This window comes from Leptonotus elevatus, chromosome 3 (genome assembly GCF_054856555.1).
Source record: "Leptonotus elevatus isolate MCC_2025b chromosome 3, RoL_Lele_1.0, whole genome shotgun sequence".
NCBI classification, from domain to species: Eukaryota; Metazoa; Chordata; class Actinopteri; order Syngnathiformes; family Syngnathidae; genus Leptonotus; species Leptonotus elevatus.
In genome coordinates, this window is record NC_141241.1 from 26,875,934 (window position 1) to 26,896,888 (window position 20,955).

The 20,955-nt window shown below is 37.7% G+C and overlaps 1 protein-coding gene and 1 long non-coding RNA gene across 2 annotated transcripts; one reads left to right on the forward strand and one right to left on the reverse strand.

Moving 5' to 3' along the window:
• The first annotated feature begins 2,403 nt into the window (after positions 1-2,403).
• Positions 2,404-3,473, forward strand: LOC147178054 (uncharacterized). The gene is made up of 3 exons (XR_015094467.1): positions 2,404-2,533; positions 2,610-2,736; positions 3,105-3,473. It is a non-coding gene; the product is annotated as an uncharacterized LOC147178054 (long non-coding RNA).
• A 9,783-nt stretch (positions 3,474-13,256) lies between these two features.
• LOC147178055 (voltage-gated potassium channel regulatory subunit KCNG4-like) lies at positions 13,257-18,526 on the reverse strand. The gene is made up of 3 exons (XM_086071960.1): positions 18,119-18,526; positions 16,234-17,083; positions 13,257-14,401 (listed from the first exon to the last, which is right to left on the reverse strand). The coding sequence occupies exons 2-3, from the start codon at positions 16,990-16,992 to the stop codon at positions 13,559-13,561; spliced, it is 1,602 nt and encodes a 533-aa protein (XP_085928086.1). The 5' UTR covers positions 16,993-17,083; positions 18,119-18,526; the 3' UTR covers positions 13,257-13,558.
• Positions 18,527-20,955: the final 2,429 nt, after the last annotated feature.

The window sequence follows — 20,955 nt, forward strand, 5'->3', positions numbered from 1 at the left end:
CAGGATAACAGTCTCACACATAAATCACTTATTTTTTTAATTAAACCTTTTATTGTCAGAGTCCACTACAATAAAATAAAAAAAAATAAAAGTGTTTTTTAGCGCTCTAGAATGTGCTCATTAAGAAAATTTAGCTTTTATCACAGCTATTGGTCATAAAGTTGTAATATTATTTACTGTTATGAACTATTCATAGAAGCAGCTTGATTGGATAAAAAAGTGGAATGTAGTGATTTGTTTTAATTTGAAATAAAAGCTAAATACAATGTTGAACTACCATGTGAAATGGTTTTATGATGCCACAAAGAAGAACTTTTGTTTCATGCTGTTTTTGTTGCCCGTGTGTCTCTTGTTCAATTTGTCTACTCGTTTTTCTACCAATCAACTCCCTCTGCGACTTGTGTCTTATTCAGGTATTCCTCATTGTCTCATTAGTTTCTTGTATTTAGGCCCTGTCCACACAAAAGCCCGATTCAATGTATCCTCACAAGTTTCTTACAGTTTAGGCCATTCGTCCACATGACGGCGCGGTTTCGGAGCTTGAAACCGATCACTTTTGAAACCGGGCTCCAGAGTGGAAAGATTTCAAAACGCGCCCCGTACGCGTCCGTGTGGACACCATATGCAGGACACTCCTCCAGCGATGACGTAATGGTCGCAGCTCGATGACGACGCATTGTCGCACATTGATGACGTATGCTCCAATTCTAGCGTGACTGCACGCGAAACCGTCAGTCTGTCAACAACAATGGCGGATAGCCCTGCCGTAGTCGTTTAGGCAGCCTCCTTAGCTTGCTTATGCGTTTGCAGCAAAATATTATGCTTCTGTATTCCCACGTTCAACAAGCGGTGTTGTACTTGAATCATCCGCCATTGTCACTTCTCCTGTGTTCGACTTTTTCATGTTGTTTTGATACATGCAAAGCCATGTTTGTTCTGTAAATTGCAACAAAGTTATAAAAAAAAAAAGTGTTTGTCTTCTTCGCTGATTCTACTTCTACGCTTTCCGTTAACTCCCTGTGGCTGCGCTACAGCGCCACTCCAGACTTGGCATATACATTACAGCCGTTAAACGTCCTCAGCGTCTTCTTTTGGACACACGCAAGTCTTGAAATGCTTCTGTATGTACGAGATTTGTTTGAGGAACGAAGCTTCTGTTTGTGTTCCTGACAAACTCCAGTCTGTGAGTCCACTATGCATATGGGGGGGGGGGTGTTTTTTTTTGTGGCACCATGTTGACGCTCTGTTCCTTTTTTTTTTCAGGAAATTGATCAGGAAGCTTCGTAGTGAGCAGGAAAACATCACCTCACTTTAGCTTCTGCAATCCCTTCTTCTGTTGCTGTTCAATTAAAGAAAATGGAATAGTGTAATGTAGTTCTGTGTTTTTCATGCCTTAATGATTTGAAATCTAAGTTAAAGCTACAATGTGGAACTTTTCCCCCAAAAATATCTTTACAGTAGCCTTTTTATCTCACCATTTATGACTGAAATGTCTTCCAATTAGTAGACTAACACCTTAGTTGTTCACAATGGGTACTCCTGCAAGCCTCTGACCAATAGTTTTCAAACAGGATTCGGGTTTGAATTTCCCGCGCCCTGTCTGCGGATGTGGTGTAATGTGCGCGGTGTGTATGTGAAGAAGGGTGTGTGCGGTTTTATTTTTTGTCAGCAGGTAGCAGTAGCGATTCGAAATTGAATATTCTACGTTCAGTAGCTTTAAAGCATAGGTGTCAAACTCCGGTCCAGGAGGGCCGCAGTCCTGCAGGTTTTGGATGATTCGTTCTCCAACACAGCTGATATATGATCAGCTGATCAGCAAGCTCTGCATAAGCCTGATAACGATCCTGCTGATTGGTTTGCGTGAATTTATCAAGATAAGTTAAATAATAGTGAACAAGTAGTGTCTACTTTTTTGTTTCACAGTGGAGTTAACAAGCTAAGCTAAGTCATTAGTTGGCGGATGATTGCTACTTCGAAATTTTTAGGCAATGAGTTACTTTAGTTGTTTTTCTTTTTTTTTGCAATGGTATAATGTGGTTACACCGTATCAATGCTATCATGTTCTCATTAAAGCATTAATGTGAAAATGCAAGACAATTAAGAACATTATACAATTCAAAACATGGAGACGGATGGAGGTTGTTAGACACACAATGGCCATTGGCCATGTATCCTATAACCAAGAATGACTTTACTTATCTCACTTCAATGCTCATGTCAAAACTTCTTTTTGTCTCTTTTTGTGTGACTGTTGGAACCTTCATTTTATTCTCTGGAAAGCTCTAAGTGGAAGTGTGTGCTCAGTAGTTCTCAGTAGTTCAATGCAGAAGGAAAGGGGTAGTGTGAGAGCAACAAACCGCAGCTATTTTCTTAAGAGGCCACTGTAAAAAGTGTAGCAATATCAGCTCCATATAAAGGAAAGTCAGTGCAGGTCACCCACACCAGAACATGGTGAAGATCAGAAGCACAGCTGCCACTATGAAGACACTTGCCCCCCTCATCCTCCTCCCGCTGATGTGCTTTGTGTCTGCAGGTCAGTTGCCATTTTGTTCTCATTGAAATTAATGTAACAGTGAGTGAGATTATTTCATGTGTGCATGTGGTTACAGGCTCAGTCAGCCTAGTGTTCTTGCTGAAGGAAGGGTGTTGTCCAGACAGCTCCATAAAAACAATCCCAAAGGAAATTGTGACCCATGTGGCGTTCTCGCCACATGGGTGCCCACGCAAAGCAATTATGTAAGTATCAGACCTTTTTTGGAAGTGGATTATTCAGCACAGGTTCATATGCAGCTTCTCAATATGAGCGAATTTACAAAATGTTCATTCAGTTCAGTTGTGATTATATAGACTTTTCCATCGGGGGGGGGGGGGCATTTGTTGGTATCAAGACCAAAGATTAAAAGCATTTACAAGTACAGTCATTATAATGTTGGTGTTATTCTCTGAGTTGGTTTTTTTTTAGAACTTATTTTGATATGTGCAGTGTTAAAGTGTACATAAAACATACATAAAATAACTACCTGGATGCTACAACAGACATTGTGGTTCAAGATTAAATGCAATTTCACAAGTGCATCAAAAAATGGTCCTGTTTGTTGTTTCAGAGTCACAGATGTGTGTGATAAAAAGTTTTGCCTCAAACCCAAGTGGAGGGAGGCAAAAAAACTGCTGAGGGATTTTGAAACGGCTTCTGCCAACCAGACATCTCTACCTGCCCCTTTCAATCAGACCAGCTGTGTTAAAATGACATGAGGGGAAAGTTCCTGCATGTACAATGACTTGTCTCACAATTTTTAAGACTATTCTGTTTCCTGAGGTTTTTTTTATGACTATTTGTAATGTATTTTTTGTTGATTTCTTATAGCATGTATTTTATTGTTTTAAACTTTAAAGTCCCCATATTGGAAATGCTATGTACATGTGAACATTGTATGTTTTTAATATTTTATTAATCAATAAATGATTTCCCTGGACACACATTCCAAAACGTTGCTAATTATATGTAGTATCAAACATAGAATAGCAATATATATAAAGTGCTCAGCATAAATGAGTACAACTCCCTTCATAAAATTTAACTTTAAACAATATGTCAATAAAGACAAAAACAATTTCCAAAATGATGACCAGACTAAATTCATATAACATCAGTTTAACTTACAACATGAAAGTAAGGTTAATAATATAAATTAGAGAACAAAATGTTCAGTTTTACTCAAATTAGGGTGCTGCAAAAATGAGTACACCCCACAGAACGTTTCTGGAGCAATTTCCAAAATGATGACCAGACTAAATTTATATAACATCTGATTAACTTACAACATGAAAGTAAGGTTAATAATATAAATTAGAGAACACAATTTTCAGTTTTACTCTAATTAGGGTGCTGCAAAAATGAGTACACCCCACAGAACGTCTGTGGAGCAAAGCCCCAAAAGCCCAAATTTTAGACTATATACATCTAGTCTAATTATTCATTACATAGGTGTCAAGCAGACAGTTGACTATAAATGGGGTGTTACTTAAAGAAAACAGTTTCCTATTTCATGCTGTTAACAATGGCACCACATGGAAGAGAAATATCTGAGAAATAATCTGAGAAAGAAAATAATTTCTTTACACAGCAAAGTTGAAGGCTACAAGAAAATCAGCAAAGCTTTACTTATCAGTCAGAATACTGTAGCAAGAGTGGTACAAAAATAAAAATAAAAAGATGGCACTGCAACCATCTCAGAGACATCCAGGTCGTCCACGGATGTCAAGAACTCAACAGCAGCGTCTTCTGATGAGAAGGGTAGAAGAAAATCGACATGTAAGTTTGCTGCAGTTATCTAAGGAATTAGAAAACCAAACTGGGGTGACTTTCCCATGACAAAATATGGCGTACACTGCAGAGGAATGGCATGCATGGAAGAAGCCTCTCCTAAAGCCCAGGCACAAAAAAGCGCGCCTAGAGTTTGCCAGGGCCCATGCTGACAAAGATGAATACTACTGGGACTCTATACTCTGGGGTGATGAGACCAAGATAAATGTTTTTGGAACTGATGGCTTCAAAACTGTATGGTGTCGCAAAGGTGAGGAATACAAGGAAAAATGCATGGTGCCTACAGTGAAAGATGGTGGTGGCAGTGTCCTCATGTGAGTTTGCATGAGTGCTGCTGGTGTCGGGGAGCTGAATTTCATTAATGGTATCAGGAATTCACAGCTGTATTGCTCAATACTGAAAGAAAAGATGGTGCCCTTGGTTGTCGTGCACTTTTCCAACATGATAATGATCCTAAGCACACATCTAACTAAGGCCACTGTTTGATTTCTGAAGAAGAACCAGGTGAAAGTGATTCAGTGGCCAAGTATGTCTCCTGATCTGAACCCAATTGAACACCTATGGGGAATTCTAAAGAGAAAAGTTGAGCATCACTCTCCATCCAGCATCCAGTCTCTAAAAGAGGCCACTCTTGAAAAATGAAAAAAAAAGATTGATGCAACAAAATGTTGCCAGCTTGTTCATTTTATGCCTCGAAGCTGTGCTGTGATAAAAAAAAATCGTGGAGGCCATACAAAGTACTAGATTTTGTCATTTTTGTTGAGGGGTGTACTCATTTTTGCATCACCCTTATTTGAGTAAAACTGAAAAATGTGTAATCTAATTTATATTATTAACCTTACTTCCATGTTATAAGTTAACCAGATGTATATTAAACTTAGTCTTGCCAACATTTTGGAAATTGCTTTTGTATTCATTGAGAGATTGTTTAGAATGTTACTTTACGCTGAGTACTGCATATATATATATATATATATATATAAAAAGAACAAATGATTGTTGGACTTTCCCATTTTTCTTTCTTTTCTGCTTTGGAGTAAGAAAGGCTGCCAGCCTCACAAGTTTGAAAAAGATCTTTGAAACAGTCCATCTGCCCCGAAAAACTAAACACAGTTGAACACAACACATGTTGTTTTGATGATAATTTATTGAAGGAAATAAAAAGACACAAAGGGTGGAAGTAATTTTGAATATCATGAAAATAGGATTATAGTTTTTATTTTTCCAGTTCATCATACAACTGTTTTTCAAATGTTGAAATAACAATTACATCACAATACATAACCAGAGTATAATGATTTCTGAAAATTACAATTATTATGTACAACTGTACTTATTTTGTTTCTTTATATATGATGCAAGGTTCTTATGTAACCATATTAGAATGTGTGTCATTTACATTCATGTCAAAATCAGTCAAAAGGATTTTCTCTATATAGTGTAAAGGTCATCTTAAAAGTATTCATTTGGCTTATTTATTTATGATAACTATTAACACCTAAGGATCACTTTGTATTTTATCTTCAACAAAACACAGATAATAAAATAATCTTTCTATAGCACAAATCTGTTTTTGGCGTTGTTTCAAATAGATGTGTGAAAATTTTCTCTGCAGCTTATTTGCTTCACTAGACACAGTTTTAAATATATATATGTCGAAAGTTGTATTTTAGACTGATTTTATTTTATGTAACTTCTAACATCAATATGACAAAAGCTGCAAAACATCTAACATAGATTCAGTCTTCCCTTGTTTTTCCACATTGTACATGTTTTACACACTAGGGGTGTCAAAATTAGTGCGTTCATTTTGAGTTAATTTAAAGTTCCTTTAACGCCACCAATTTTTACTTACTTGGAAAGCCTGTACTGCGGCAATTCCAGTCGCAACGTAGCAGACACATCCACGTCAAAATTTAGCAGTAAGAAATGTAATAATAATGCATATATTTGTGGAGATTGCGGTCAAGCGGTATTTTACAATTTTAAAAATTTGCAGAATTTCACAAGTTACTTCTTGTTAAAAATGAGATAGCTCTTAATATGAAAAGAAAAATGCACTGAGCTGTCACCAATGTCTTACAAATGCAATTATGCCATCTAGTGGCAGAAAAATGACCTCAACACAAATCAATATCACACTCGTTTTTTACAGTACAGTACATCTTTTTGATTTTAACTAAATTTTATCAATATTTTTTTTTTAAATTCACTTTTATGTTAACACCACCAAATTAACACCTTTTACAGAAACACACCTTTGCTTAATATTTGTTCTTGTTTTATTTTTTTTGTAGACACTTGTACCCCTTATGTTATCAGGACTCTCTCTAATTTCAAACAGCTTCTGAGTTCTGAGTATGAAAACTTTATATTTTATTGTACATTTAGAACAGATATAATTTGTGATTAATCATGAGTTAACTATTGAAGTCATGCGATTAATTACGATTAAGAATTTTAATCGCCTGACACCCCTAATTTCAACTCACATTGGGAATTAAACAAACTCTGCTGGAATTTAGCAGGTGATACAGTACGTTAAAATGTTGAAGTACGTTTTAAGACACCTTCTAAAATATCAGTAAAAACGAAGCACATTCAGACCTATTCGTTTGATTTTGATTTTGGTTCTTTATTGAACATATGAACACAAAGAAAACACATTACAAGTCTAATATATACATTGAAGTAAAAAAGAAAACAAGAATAGGATGAAAGAAAAGTGTTTATATGTTTAAAAGGGGTAGGAGTAAGTTAACAGCTTATATAGTCTTAACCCCTTATTCGTTTTATGTTCATAAAATAATAAGGTAATGTATTTCAACAAAAGGAAATGTATAAACCTAATCATATATACAAGTGCACTTTAACATACGCACATTTGCCAGCGACATATGCACACGAAATCAACAGACACATACCACAATACATCTATAAATCACATCCTCATACTCACATACATAATTTTAATTACACTCATACCGATACATCCCAAAAACTTACAGTATATATACATTTTTAACAGCTCATGACTAATGTATGTTTTTTTTTTTACTTTACTTTCCACAAATTAACACCTTTTACAGAAACACACCTTTGCTTAATATTTGTTCTTGTTTTATTTTTTTTGTAGACACTTGTACCCCTTATGTTATCAGGACTCTCTCTAATTTCAAACAGGTTCTGAGTTCTGTGGCAGAGTAGATTGTTGTGCACTTTATACATTATTTGTGCTATTTTAAATTCAACTAAGTCGTAGAATTTCATTATATCTGATTTAATAAATAGAGAATGAGTTGGTTCTGTATATTTTGATCAATTAATAATTATTATGACTCTTTTTTTGCAGTTTGAAAACAAGATGAGTATTTGTTTTATATGCTTTTCCCCAGATTTCCACACAATAGGTCAGATATGGTAATAATAATGAACAATATAATGTGTATATCATTCATTATTCAGGAGTCAGTCATCCTTAGTTTTAGAGAGTATCCCTATAATTTTTGACATTTTCCTTTTGACATTACCTATGTGTGACTTTCACCATAATTTTTGATCAATAACTACTCAATACAATAACTAATTTATTTTCATACACTATTTCTATTTCAATTGAATTAACCATAATTTTGACCTGTTGTGTGGTTTGTCTAGTACCAAAAACTATAAACTTGGTTTTGTTTAAGTTGAATGATAATTTGTTTAAGTCAAACCAGTTTTTTAACGTGTTCAATTCATTCTCCTCGGTAGTCAGAAGCTGCTTCAGGTTCTCTCCTAAACCTTAGAGAGTTGTGTCATCGGCGAATAAGACACTTTTGAATATTTTTGAGGCACAACAGATATAATTTATATACAATATAAATAATTTGGGACCTAGCACAGACCCTTGGGGGACCCCATGAGTAATCTACAAGTGTTTTGATTGTATATTGTTAAATTGTTTCTCTTGCCTTTGAAATGTCTTAAGCTGCTTTTCGCTTTTTTAGCTCACAGTAGCTACAGACAAGTGAAGTAGATGATGGAGTGTTTTCCTTGGTGAGTAAGAATGAACACTCCATGTCAACGGACGGAGACAATACCCTGAAGAAGATGGGCTTATTATTGTCAAAGCCCACAATCACAACGTCTTCATTAATGTAAATAGTGTGCTGGCAGAAGGTTTCAAGTACATGCACACCACTGGTAATGTTCAAGAACAGAAAATCTAAAAAGACTCTGGAATCAGATTTTGTCAACAACAAAAAATTGTCAAAATGTATCACAATGAAAAGAAACAGCTTGTGATCCAAATCATACCACATCAAGTATTAAAAATGTCAGACATTGTTCCATGGCATAGGCATGTATACCTGCTAATCAGTGGCAGCTGGTCAATAGAGGTTGGAAGGGCACTGCATCCTCAGCTGAGTCATCACAAAAATAATATAGTAACACACACACATCCCACACACCCAATTGCAGGTTCCACGTCTCACGATTTTGCAGATAGATTTTTTCTTTTCTTTTTTCTATTTTATAGTTCATAACTATTTTGTTCTATCTTTTGTTTAATTTGAATGAAATTCTAATGTCAACCACTAAATGGCAGCATAATATTTATTTTGCCAGTAAGTCCATTTTAAAGAAAAGGAATGAAAACATGAAGGATTTCAGCAAAGTTTTTTAAATTAATTTTTTTTATCATTGAACGTCAAGTCCTCTTCATTTGTGATTTTTATGCCTACAGAAACGACAGCTGTAGGTTAATTTTTTACATTTTTGGGCATAATTATTTATGTACTGTATATTGCAACATAAGTTGAGTTTCTTAGTTTGGAAAAATCAGGATTTGTTTCATGGATATTTTATTTTTGTGTTATTCTTTGCTTTTGTTCTACTTCTCTCAATATATTAAATGTTTTTAAATGTGTTTCTATTGTTTTAAAAGTGTGTTTAAAAAATTAAGTGCTATAAATTCCTTTAAATAAGATGCCTAGGGAGTATTTAAATGGGGTTTTCTGTAGTGCGGATTTTGCTTATTGTGGCTGTGGTCTGGAACGTAACTGCCACCACAGAGGAAGGATCACGGTCTTTTGAGATGCACCATTTTTATATGAGCAAATAGTACGTTTGTTAATAACGAGTAAAGTTGTTTCGTTCATCTCTATTGCCTAATTTTGTGACCTTTTTTGTGTTCCGTGGCGGACAAATCTTTACCCAATGATTCTACTTAAAAGTTGGACATGTGCAGTAGCGCCCATTCAACTCAGTACGAGCAGCATGGATCAGTGGTAGAGTGGTCGTCTCCCATCCGTGAGATTGTGGGTTTGATCCTCACCCCTGGTGACTATGTGGAAGTGTCCTTGAGCAAGACAATGAACCCCGATTTGTGAATATGAGGCTTTGTAAAACGCTTTAAGGACTATAGATAAAAAAAATAAAATAAAACCTATATAAATAGCAGTCCTTTGCATTCCAATGCAGATAAAGTTGATATAAAATATAGATTAAATTCCAGCGCCTTGAGCTGGCTGAAGTAACATCCGACTCTGTGCCGGCAGCATTAATGTGTTGCATGTTGTCATGTCATGTTCACTCTTCAATATTTAACGGAATTTCAGGTTTGCATCTGATCATGCTGCTGCAATTTGTCTAAAACATTTTTTATTTTCTAATGTAGGTTTCCTGTGATACACTATATATATATATATTATGAAGGAGCTGGTGCATGTACAGACACATTGGCCAGCATTACCAAAGCAGTAGTTTGCTGTACGAATAAATGGCAGGTAATGGCCACCAATCGGAGCACCTCTTGCAATTGTAGAGACCAAAGGTCATTTGTGTTAATATCGTGGTGTCTGACTAAATTGAAAGTAGCTAGCAACAGTGGCTGCAATGAAAACCTGGCAACGTATCTCAGGGGATGAAACTCAGAATTTGGTGATGTCCATGGGCTCTAGCCTTCAGCCACTCATTGACTGCAATTGACTTTTAGCCAAGTATTATGTCTATTGTAATAGTATATGATAATAGATGAACACCCACACTGTAAAAACATTTTTAAATAAAATAAACGATACATTTCCGGCAGTTGGGGCACCAAAAAAATACACTGAAATAACAGAAACGTATTCTTACTTACCGGTAATTCTCATAAAAATACAGTTTTTACCCATAATTAAAACACAGTTTGCAGTTGTAATTTCAACAAGATTTTGCCTTATTTTCAGGTTGTTTTTAATGTTTAATTATAAAAAAAAAATCACATTTTAAATTACCTATAAATATAGTTGGTAAACATATTACAAATAGTAATGCTTAAGATTACAGAAATGTGCTGTTATTAGTTGTTTTTAAATACATGATTTTATGGAACGATGTTTTATAATAATTTGTGTTTGATGTAAAATAACAGTATGACACAAAACACAAAAAACTGTTGAAAAACTAGATATTGGGTTTAAAATTGCATGATTTTACTGTTATGGTACTTCATTTAAATAGCATTTTTCCACCTTACGAGGCTCTATAACCATTTTAAATTTTGACTACTCATTCAACTTCTAATGACCCAGCATGAGTAGTTCAGTATCTTGCGCAAGGATACTTTGACATGTTCACCAAAGGGGTCGAACCCATAACCTCAAGGATACTAGATGACCACTCTACCACAGCGCCACGCCAACATTGTTTTTAGTCATTTTAGATTACCGGTACATGAAATGTACACTTAGTTGTTAGTGCTGATGCCCCAAAGCAGAGGCAGCATCCCTAAGTTCAAGTCCAATCTTTGCTTTGCATATTTTTCACCCTCTCAAGCTTTCCCCTTTCCATGTCTCAGTAGATGTCCTTTCAAGATACAAACCCAATTCCCAAAAAGTTGGGACACTATACAAATTGTGAATAAAAACTGAGTGCAATTATGTGGAAGTGCCAAATTGTAATATTTTATTCAGAATAGAACATAGAGAACAGGTCAAAAGTTTAAACTGAGAAAATTTATCATTTTAAGGGAAAACTATGTTGATTTTAAATTCCATGGTGTCAACAAATCTAAAAAAAAAAGTTGGGTCAAGGCTATTTTCACCACTGTGAGGCATCCCCTCTTCTTCTTACAACAGTCTGCAAACATCTGGGGATCGAGCAGACAAGTTTCTCAAGTTTAGAAATAGGAATGCTGTCCCATTCTTGTCTAACACGCATCTCTCTAACTGTTCAACTGTCTTGGGCTTTCTTTGTTGCACCTTCCCCTTTTTGATGTGCCAAATGTGCTCTATAAGTGAAAGAAGTGGACTGCAGGCTGGCCATTTCAATACCCGGATCCTTTTCCTACGCAGCTATGATGTTGTAATTGGTGCTGCATGAGGTCTGGCATTATCGTGTTGAGAAATGCAAGATCTTCTCTGAAAGTGATGATGCCTGGATGGGAGCATACGATGTTCTCCAATCTGATTACACCTTTCTGCATTGACGATGCCTTTCCAGATGTAGAAGCTGCCAATGCCACACGCACTCATGCAACCCTATACCATCACAGATGCAGGCTTATAAACTGAGTGCTGATAACAACATGGGTTGTCCTTGTTCTCTTGAATCAGTATGATATAGCACCCAGTTTTCCACAAAGAACTTCGAATCGTGATTCGTGTGACCACAAAACAGGTTTCCACTTTGCCACACTCGATTTTAAAGAACCCCTGGCCCAGAGAAACGCCTGCGCTTCTTGGTCTGCTTTAGAAATGGCTTCTTCTTTGTACTGTAGAGTGTCATCTGGCAACGGCGGCTGGCACGGTGGATTGTGTTCACCCACAATGTTTTCTGGAAGTATTGCTGAGCCCATTCTGTGATTTCCCTTACTTACAGTAAGCGTTCCTGTTTGTGGTGCAGTGCCGTTTAAGGGCCCCAAGATCATGGGCATCCAGTATGATTTTTCGGCCTTGACCCTTACACACAGAGATTGTTCCAGATTCTCTGAATCTTTGGATGATGTTATGCACTGTAGATGATGATTACTTCAACCTTTTTGCAATTTTTCGCTGGTAAACATCTTTCTGATATTTTTCCACTATCTTTTTGCGCAACATTGGCGGAATTGGTGATTCTCTACCCATCTTGCTTCTGAGGGACACTGACACTCCCAGAAGCTCTTTTTATGTTCCAATCAAGTTGCCAATGGACCTCATTAGTGAAATGTATTTACAAATTTACAATCAACATTTTTTTCTTAAAATGATAAATGTTCTCAGTTTAAACTTTTGACCTGTCATCTATGTTCTATTCTGAACAAAATATTGATATTTGGCACTTCCACATAATAATAATAATAATAATAATAATAATAATAATAATAATAATAATAATAAAAAATAAAAATTATAATAATAATTGCATTCAGTTTTTATAATTTGTATAGTGTCCCAACTTTTTTGGAATTGGGTTTGTAAATGTTAATACAATGAATGTTACTATCTAGGACTTTACAGTAATTGTAGTTATATTCAATAAATAAATAAAACACTAGTGAGTTAACAAAGAATTTATCTTAAAATTACAAATTTGCATTTTACAGTTTATTTTCTAAAATAACAGACAAATACTTGTGAAATTAAGATTCATTTGTGAACATATTTTAACAATAAATATATGTATTTCTAATGCATTTTCTTGGGTAAAAGAACAGAAATATTGTGTTTTCACAGTTACAGTGATTTCATGTAATATTACATTCGGTTTATATGATCACAGTCTATTTTTGAAAATGAAATGATTTTTAAAAATATAGGAAAAATCTATTCATCCATCCATCCATTTTCTCGCGGGGAGGATACATCTGTAAAATTAAATTTAAAAAACATCGAAATTCTGTTATTTTAGTGTGTTTTTTTATTGCAGTTATTTGTAATGTGTCTTACAGTATATTTTGTCAAACTGAAATGATATGACTCGATGCAGTTATGCACATGTTTTAATTGTCCCAAAAGCAAAAGGCAACAACAAACTGTTACACAAGACATAATGTACGCAGCCATTTTATCAAACCTAGACAGAAAAAGGAATACGGTTTATCTCAATCATCCGTGTTGATCTACCGTTCTGCTGTTCACTCTTCTCCAGTTGTACACGTCTACTTGTTCTGATTGATTCATAGTTGAAGTGGCAAAAAGAAAAAACAATTGTCCAAACACCAGTTTTGCGATTAAGCGGTCAACAGATTTTTCCCCTCCATGCATTTCCAAGATTACTGTTCTGTTAGAAAGCTGTACTTGGAAGAGTAAAATGATTGTCTCTGTCTGTCATTAGCTCCAAATTGTTGACTCTCGTTAGAGATGTGAGCTCATTTGATGTTAACTCAAACTTGGAGCACCTCTCTTCTGACTCTGCTGCAATTTCCTCTCCCCGCTCCTCCTTCCAAATCCTCTCGTACTCCTGTTTCAGCTCCTGATAGGAGCGCGAGAAGGTGTGGAAGATGGAAGTGGCGGGGAAGGCCATGATGAGTATTCCACTCAGGATACTAGTCAATGCCACCATCTGTCCAGGGATGCTGCGGGGGACCATGTCTCCGTAACCGACAGTTGTCATCGAGATGATTGCCCACCAGTAAGTAGCGGGGATGCTGCTGAAGCTGTGTTGCGGATGGGTAGCGGCGTATGGCGCCAATTCACTTTCTGCGAGGTGGACTAAGGGTGAGAAGAGAGTAACGGCCACGCAGACAAACAGCAGCAGGAGGCCGAACTCCCTCATGCTGCGTTGCATGGTCAGCCCCAACGTTTGCAAGCCCAAGGAGTGACGAGCAAGCCGCATAACGTACAGGATGCGCAGCGCGCGCAGTAAGCGGAGAATGAGACTCAATTTGTCCAGGTAACCTCTGCCAGCGCCCATAACGACTTCCTCCTGGGACTCATCTCTGACGTCCACCACCAGCGACACATAGTATGGTAGGATGGCGATGACGTCGATGATGTTAAGGGGCCCGCGAGCAAAGGCCAACTTGCTCTGGGCATTTATGAATCGTAACACAAATTCAAAAGTGAACCAGGCCACACAGATGGACTCCACCACAAACATGCTGTGACACTTCTGGGAACACACGCCCTGCAAGACACAGTTAGGAAATCACACTCAAAGGGTGTTACGCTAAATGAGCACAACTATCAGTTAAAAGAGAAACCCAAATTTTCCTTTACAATATGTTCTAAACGCCCCCAATAGTCTAAACATGGCAGGAACGCACACACACTACTACCACAAATTTGTATTTTGCGTGAGCAATTACGGTACACAACTTCTCAATTGAGAAATTAGGGAATAATATGCCAATTAAAGTTTGAACACTGTTTTTGTTTGAAAAGTAAACCTAACCTCTGTGAATCTCGTTCTTTGAGAGGCTCTCATTAGTCCATACTGAGCTCCTAGCATAAAACACACACTAAGAACAGTGTTTTCAACACATAAAAATAACCAAAGTTGCCAATAAAAGTGGCGACATAAGATGGCTGCCCTCTGGCTTCAACTCAGTTTCACATCAGTCTGTTGGTAATGACCAATAACGGCTCACCTGTTTTCTGAGTTTGGTCATGTGACATTTGCAGGCTGAGCCGTGATTGGTCGTTACCCGAGCCCTGAGCAACTATGATGTAATTTAAAGGTGACAGCAAGTCACAAATGGCCGTCCCTTGAGAAAACACATGGATTTTGCTGCTTAAAGGTATTACATCTCGGTATTTTAAGCCCTTCCACAGTTAACTTGGACACCATGGCGATGTAATTTTTTAATGAAATATTAGGTATTTTGCTGGCTGTTTTTCTAACATGGAAGTAAAACACCCAACTCAGTATAACTCCGCCTCTCCACGTGTGGTTGCCCCTCTCGTCCTAACCCGGCTGCTGCGCGCACTCTGGAGCGCTGCATTCAAGCACTCTTCTGTGTGGCCATGCAAGACCGGCTAACCCTTGCAGTACAACCGCATCTTCTTTAAATATGGAAATTTGATGGATGTTCAATTCTTCAATAATTATTTGAAACAAAACTGCTGTAGTGGAGGAGAAGGGGAGGAGAAAAAAAAACATGAATCGGACACAAACCCAGGACGTACTACTTAGAGGGTGGGCAAACTAACCACTACACCATGTTCGGTTCAATTGCACAGAAATTTTACTTGTAGTTTACACAAGTGTCAGCCACCATGGAACGGAACCTTTCTGGGAATTGAATGGAACAGTACCTTTCTGGGAGTTTAAGACAGCAAATTGTCATTGCACTTTGGCATTGCAAATGTGAAGGATAATTGATTGCTTTGAATTCGTTTGGACAGAACGTTTACTGATAAAAGCTACTTTTATCACTAACCACCAAGCATGGAAGTCTCAGAGAAAGTGGGCGTGTGTTTAGGGTTTAGGCCGCATCGGGGGTGCGGGGGTTGGTCCGCACCTGATGACCTCATAGAGTGAGCACCCGCTCGTTTTCTCGGGTTGGGAGGGGCTGGTGCTTGGAGAGCAGAATGACCTAGAATTTCTCATAGAGGGGCGAATGGAGGAAAACACCACTTTGTTGATGTTTTTGGTGAGGAATTAGCATTTTAACATGGCTAAAAGCTCCCAAAAGTTGATTTTTTACATTAATGTCCCTTTAAGTAACTGGATGCAATTATTGTTATTATTATTATTATTATTATTATTATTATTATTATTATTATTATTATTATTATTATTATTATTATTATTATTATTATTATTATTATTATTATTATTATTATCATCATGTTTGAATAATAATCATTTAATTTTTAACTGTATGGAAGTTTGCCTTCTGATCTTTGACTAATGTGGCATGATTGTTTTTCTTACTGGTGCACCACATCAATACTTAAGTGATGTTACATAAAAGTGTAAAAATGTCAATGTCAGTGTGACGTTTACATACACACCCTGATTTCTTCATCTCTGAGGTCTGGCATGGTGCTGATGCACAAGCTAACCACCGTGACCAGCACCATAATGACAGAGAGGCAGGCAAATATCTTTCCTGCCAACCCCGAGTGAGGGTTCTCCACCACTTCCCGCAGCATCCAGATCAGCTTGCAGTGCCCCCTCTCCACTTTTGCCGTGCTTTTCTTCAACATCATCCTCATCTGTCTCCATTCCTCTTCTTTGCGCTCTTGCTCGGCCACCTCCTCCACACGGGTGATCATCCGACGGCGGCAGCACCGCTCCATATGACCCGGGTCGACGCCCCAGTAGTCGAGCTCGTCATGCAGAGACACGGCGCATAATTCCCTGAGCAGACGCAATTTGCCTGCTGCAAGGAAATTGAGGATGACCCGGAAAGCTGTGGGGTTGCGGTCAAAGAAGTATTCCTTGCACGTCTCATCATAGTCGTCGCAGAGATGTGCGATCTCTTCGGGGGTGGTGCAGAAGCGCAGTCGTCCCAGGCGACTCTGAGGGAATTGCTCCAATGTGCTCCAGGGGAAGGTATAGCGATTACCCCCAACATTGATGAGGACTTGAAGAGCGTGATCGACCACATGTGAGGCCTTGGGCTCACGTAGTAGCTGGGCCCGCTGGAAGTACACCCCCTTGATTGTCTCTGTCTCTGGGATCTCAGTGAAGAATCGGTCAAGGCTACTGTCGTCACTGCTAATGGAGTAAGTGCTGAAGTCATGGTTGGCATTGCTGATAATAGGCATTCTGACTTCACTGTATGAGTAGGGACTAAATAGGTTCCTGTGCAAGCGGAAGACTGGATACTATTGTGAGCAACCACAAAGAAGCCGACAGCTGAAATGATAAAAAAGAAAAGGAAAATATTGTGATATATAACCTTTTATTTTCATCATGACAACTTGACTTGTGATTAGTCCAGGGTGTACACTGCGCCTCCAGGTCAAGTAATGGATGGCTGAGGATTTCATCAGAAAACGTAAGGCACATTTACAAAGTTGGTAAACACTTGACTTTTTCTTGTTTTGTTCCTTTAATTTTTTTTACAGAGAGATTGAAACATGCATGGTGGGCCAATACCATGTCCATGCACACCAACTCCTACTCTTACCATTTTCATATTTGTAATACTCGCCGTTCATAATTTGAGCTATGAGAGCATTGTGTCTCCACTGGTCACCCTTTGATGCTTTTTAGGCTCTTTCTGAAGTATATAAATGCTGCAAGGCACATTTTCATTGCCATGTATATAACATTTTGCCTTGTGTGTGGAATAAAATGAAGAGTAAAATAATGTACATTATTTTGCCTTTCAGCACAAGGATGCTGTTATGAGGTGCTCTTATATTCAAATCATTATCTTTTGTGCAATCTCATTCATTTCTGTTCAACTGGAAATCTGGAAATACAAACCTCATTACTCATGTGTACCTGACACCTAGCAATGTCCATCACAGCCAGACTATAAAACACGCGCACACACAGAAAGGCACACAAAAGCAAGGTTCTGTAACTTCTGCTCATAACAAAACTGTCTCGTAAAATATTACGTTGTGTAATTATTTTCCCAAAATAGGATTTATATATAAATTTATGAAATAATGCCAAAAAGGTATATTTTTTTCTACCATTGTATTTATTTTTTAGTTAAACACCTACTTCCTTCAAGTACAGTCACTCACCAATACTGTAACTTGTAGTCTATTCATGGTTGGGCTATAGCATTTATAGTATTACATATTATTAGTGAAAACACATTCATTTCTTGAATAAGATGCACCCTAACCTTGTGAGGTATTATGTAGAGAAATTGAAATATAAATGTTACAAAATGGGAAAAGTTGGATAAAACAGTAAATTATATGTACTCACCTTAGAGGGCGCGTGTGGTCTGTGTGAGCTCAGTAACATTCCTGCTTAGTGTCCAGCACATTTTCCAAGCTGTTGCTCAAACAAACACGCATCTCGCCCACGAAGACTAAATTGTTGACGTAATTGTGCGCATGTAGTCAAACACTTGCAGTTTGTTAGAAATGCCACCGTTATTGTAATAATCCCCAACAGTTTCTAAATGGTTTCTGAAGTTTTCCTGGTGGATGTATGCTCCAAAGACTGCACTCCGCCAGTATAAAGCGAACGCATTTCATCTGCTGTTGTGTCCGGCTCGTGTTCCCTTTCCCTTATCCACCGTCCGTCTGTGCCTGCAAGGAGGGACGAAATACGATTATGTGCACTCCTCAAATCTGCTGCTGTATTTTCATCTGCGCTTGACAGCAGGACCATCCTCCTCCTCCTCTCCCTCCTCCTCCGCGAGCACTAGCTCGCTCACTCTTCATGCACACTGAAAAAAAAAAGGGGGGGTGGATGGAAGTTTGATCATAAGAGCTCGTCTTTGTTTCAATTCAGACGTTAGTCAGAACTGGAGGACAGTTTATGTCCTCCATGAAATTTGAAATCGCTAATCCATACAAAACACAACCTGCAAGAACCTGATATTACTGTAAACAATAGTTGTCTTGAGATTTAAAAAAAAAAAAAACGTACCTACAACTATAGTCTAAGTGTTTCTTAACCAAATAGTTCTTGTGCACACCCTATAGTAGTTAATCAATCTTGCCCTCCTTTTTGATGACCAACTTTCATATATACAGCGCCTTGCAAAAGCATTCATCCCCCTTGAGTTTTCAACATTTTGGCATGGTACGAAACATAAATGTAATTCATTGAAATTTTATGTGAAAGTTAAACACAAAGTAGCACACAATCATGCAGAAAAATCTTATTTCAAACTTGTTTTACAACTAAAAACTGAAAAGTAGGGTGTGCAAAAGTATTCATCCACCCCACCGGCCTACATGACAAACGCTATGTTTGGCGTAAGAACAACATTGCTCATCAGTCTCAAGACACACAATCGCCACTGTCAAACATAGTGGTGGGAGCATCATGATTGTGTGCTACTTTGTGTGCTACTTTTACATAAAATTTCATTGAATTATATTATATTTTATGTTTGTGGTCATACCGTGCCAAAATGTTGAAAAACTCAACGGGGATGAATACTTTTGCAAGGCGATGTAAATGTAACAAATCAAATAAGCTTTATATTTGTGATTTTGTGGCGATATCTTCCTTGTAATTGATGTTTTTTTACAGACATATTTAAAATCCGGGGTGAAGTCTGAACTTTTTCAGTGGGGTGGCCAGGTTGACAACACCTCAGTGAGACGTAGCCCTATAGGCATGCACAGAGTTGGCCATCAGCAAGTTCGGGAAAATTTCCGAACGACAATCGGCATCGGCCGCACATGAGCAAAGGGCTGCATTGGAACACGGCTGTCGCGCCACCCCGCCCTCAACCAAAAGGTTTGGTTGTGTTGTCTCCTTCCGCCCTCGCGCCGTTGACGACAATGTTTTTGGTGCATGGCCGTCGCCGCCAACAAATACCGGCCCCACTTTGATTAGCCAGGAGTCTGCTTTATTCCCTCCCACAACGGTGCAAATACGCTTTTCAATCTGCGCTTCTGTAGCAAAATACCAAAACAAAAAAGTACGCCCATGCACACAGTTAGACTGCACTTCGCACAAGACTGCGCTGAGCACAAAAATAGGTGCCATTGTGTCACCCTTGCCACAACACTGGGAAAAAAATTGACAACGCCCCTGGCACAAGTACTGCACCATACTTTAAAAGTGTCAACTGTGAAACTCTTGTTTTGATGCAGCCAAAGCCAGACTGACAAAGTTTGTGCGGTGCAGACAGGATTTATATCAAGGAAAGAAGATAAGCAGTGCTTGTCTTCCTGTATGTCTCACACACACCTACGATTTGCATGCCTGCTTTACAAGATGCAGGTTGTTTTTGTCCATATCTAATCAGGACACCAGCTGCCGTGACGATGACATTCCTCCACGCTCTATTCAATAAATGTTTGCAATCTCTGAAAAACCTGGCAAATATTGAGGTACAATATTATATTGAGGTAAACCTCGCAATGTATGACTTGGATCCAAATAAAAATCCACGATAGAGTGAATCCGCCATAAGTAAACCAAGAAGTAGCATATATGTACAGCAAAAAAAAAGCCTAATAGGCCTATTAATAATTATGATGACAATTAAGGTGTCCTCCTGTAGCCCTCATACCTTGAAAATTATTATATGGGATATTAGCAAGTCTGGAATTTGATGCTTCCACTTGTCTTTTTTTTGTTGTTGTTGCTAGCGGGCACTTCTGAAATTATTTCTGAGTCACTCACAGAGCTTGATGACGCTTCTTTCAAAAAATAAGAGACACAATTCTCTGAACATGCTCCTTCATCAGATTTTTCCTCATCAAGTCTCCAGCTGTCATTTTTCTTTTACTTGTGAAGTGAAATACTGTATACAGGGCTCCAGACTGCCGCTAAATGATGTCATTTTACCTATACCTTACCTATATATATATATATATATATATATATATATATATATATATATATATATATACTTGCAACCCCTACAATTTTATGTTAGGGGCCCCAAACTCCTAGTTTAAAAAACAAACAACAACAAAAACAACAACAAAAACAACAACAAAAACAACAACAAAAACAACAACAAAAGTTATCTGGAGGCCTGGTATATCTAGCTTTTAGCATCACATAGCATAAACAAAAGAAACAAACAATATGGTCATTTGAGGTAGTAATACTCAGGTCTCATTTGT